Raw genomic sequence first — 2290 nt, forward strand, 5'->3', positions numbered from 1 at the left:
CATTAAACTTCTAAATTCTAAAATTTGAAAACAAATTGTGAATTTTAAGAACATAGTCCTAGTTCTGACTTCTGACTAAAAAGAAAAAGATCATGGGCCTAATAAAGGCCCAACTATTATCAAAGATGGACCAACGGCACACAGATCTCCCCGCCTTTATATATCACGACGGAGACAAACTCAAGCCACGACGGTTCTCCGAGAGAGAGATTTTTCAAAAATCAACATTGCAACAGAAGCAAGAACCCTAATCGAGTACAAGCTCTGATTCCACTGATTAATCTCTAAAAAATGGCGAGTGAGAGTTCGCAATCTTCCTCTCCGTCGTCATCTCAACCCCCGTCATCTTTACCTTCTCCGTCGCCGGGGAACAACGTCGGAGATACGTTTATAGGAAGTTTCATCAGTCTAATTTCTAAGTACGAGATTCGTTACGAAGGCATTCTCTACCATCTCAACGTTCAGGACTCGACGCTAGGTCTAAAAAACGGTACGGATTCCAAAACCTATGCGATTTTGGATTTTCCGAACAACGCAGAGATTACATGTTTATGCTTTGTGTATTTGTAACTGGAACATCGAGTATATATATATCGTCATCACTTTGTTTGCGTTTGGAACTGGAAATTTGATTTTGATTCCGTTCTTGTGGTTGATTTGGTCTTAGATTCAAGGAGATGTAAGAGAAACTTGAGTATTCGTTTATATGTATTTGAGTATTCGTTTATATGTATTTGAGTTTTAAATTTGTGTTGATAGTTAGTGGAGAGTTAAAATCTGGAAACTGCTATGTTAGTGAATCATGAGAGGTGAAGTTACCAAGCAAATGTTTACTTGTGTTGCTATTCAAATGTGGCGTTCTTGTGTTGAATGATAGTATTATGTTGTCTGTTGAATGGTTGTGCAGTAAGATCATGTGGAACGGAGGGGAGGAAGAAAGATGGGCCGCAAATTCCGCCGTGTGATAGAGTTTACGATTACATTCTTTTTCGTGGAAGTGACATTAAGGTTAGTATTCAGATTCTTACCTTCTTAGGCATTTTATGTTTGATGTATTTCGTAGTTGGTCTTTTTAAGTTGGTACCCCTGAACTATGATCATTATTTAAGTTTGATTTATGTTGATACTTGTTTGTTGTTTTAGGATCTGCAAGTTAACCCATCTCCATCTGCTCAATCAAAACAGGAGATTCAAAGTGAACAAGACATCAATCAGGTATAGACATTCACTTAGAACATGGAGAATGCGAATTGTCTATTAAATTTATCACTTTTCATGATTTTTCAATCTCTTATTCCACCGTCCTGTTTACAGTCCTCTCACTCTAGGCCAGCTATGACTATGAGCTCTCCGCTTTCTGGCTATGATAGCGGTTATGGTTTGGGGAGAGGATCACAATGGATCAATACACCTGCTTTGAGTAGTAAACCGGTTCCTGTCACAGAACATTCATCAGTCTCTTTAAGTTTCCAGCCTCCTTCTTCAGCTAATGCTGGAAGTTTGACAGAATCACCAGTGAGCTTAATTGGTTCAACTCAAAGTAATGTTGGTTCCTCTATGCCTATGCCTTCTTTTGTGCAAGGTAACAAATTAGCTTCCACTGGTGTCCCTCTTGGTATGATGCAGCAGCCAGTTTCATCCTCCTCGACCGTACCCAATGATCCGCAGATTATAGATTATTTTGCTTCACCAATCATGGGAGTAGTGAATGATTCAACACAGGTTGTTACTCGTTCACCTGATGTTGCTTCTAATCGATCATACTCTTCCAACCCTTCTCCCCTTGGTCAAGCACAACTCCATACTCCACCTGGCCTTGTTTCAGCACCCTCTAACCTTTCTCCACCTTCTGAACCGCAGCTTTCTGCTCCAAATATTCAGAACAGTTACCCCAGTGCGCCCCGGGCTGTTGGTAAAGTTGTCTATGACTCTCAGTCTGATCATCCAAACCGATCTATACCTTATGAGTTACCTGCTGTAGCCTCCAATTCATCTCCTGTGATTCCTGGTCCATTGTCGAAGTCGCCTGAGTCATTCTTTGGTATGAATCCGTTACCGCAATCTAGGCAGCAGATGGTATATAGGGGTCAAGAGATGTTTGCACCTAACCCGATATCAGCGAATGTGCCATCACAAAGTTTTGCTACAAGAAATCATGCACCGTTGCTGCCTCTTCCAGTTTCAGCTCATCAGGTATCTTCCTATTTAATTCTTCTTCTGATGTATTCTCGTAGATATCACCCCTATGCATGATTTCCTCATGATTATCATAAAAAGTATTCATGATTAC

At 40.4% G+C, this 2290-nt stretch overlaps 1 protein-coding gene across 1 annotated transcript in view; it reads left to right on the forward strand.

Moving 5' to 3' along the window:
* Positions 1 to 64: 64 nt before the first annotated feature.
* The window catches only part of LOC9299565 (decapping 5-like protein), a 63058-nt gene continuing 60832 nt past the window's right edge, over positions 65 to 2290 (forward strand). Inside the window, exons 1-4 of the mRNA XM_021026345.1 lie at positions 65 to 490; positions 908 to 1008; positions 1144 to 1215; positions 1315 to 2193. Coding sequence (XP_020882004.1) covers positions 292 to 490; positions 908 to 1008; positions 1144 to 1215; positions 1315 to 2193 — 1251 coding nt within the window. The 5' untranslated portion in view covers positions 65 to 291. The remainder of the gene's footprint in view (positions 491 to 907; positions 1009 to 1143; positions 1216 to 1314; positions 2194 to 2290) is intronic.

The sequence above is a fragment of the Arabidopsis lyrata genome (assembly GCF_000004255.2).
Source record: "Arabidopsis lyrata subsp. lyrata unplaced genomic scaffold ARALYscaffold_8, whole genome shotgun sequence".
NCBI lineage: Eukaryota > Viridiplantae > Streptophyta > Magnoliopsida > Brassicales > Brassicaceae > Arabidopsis > Arabidopsis lyrata.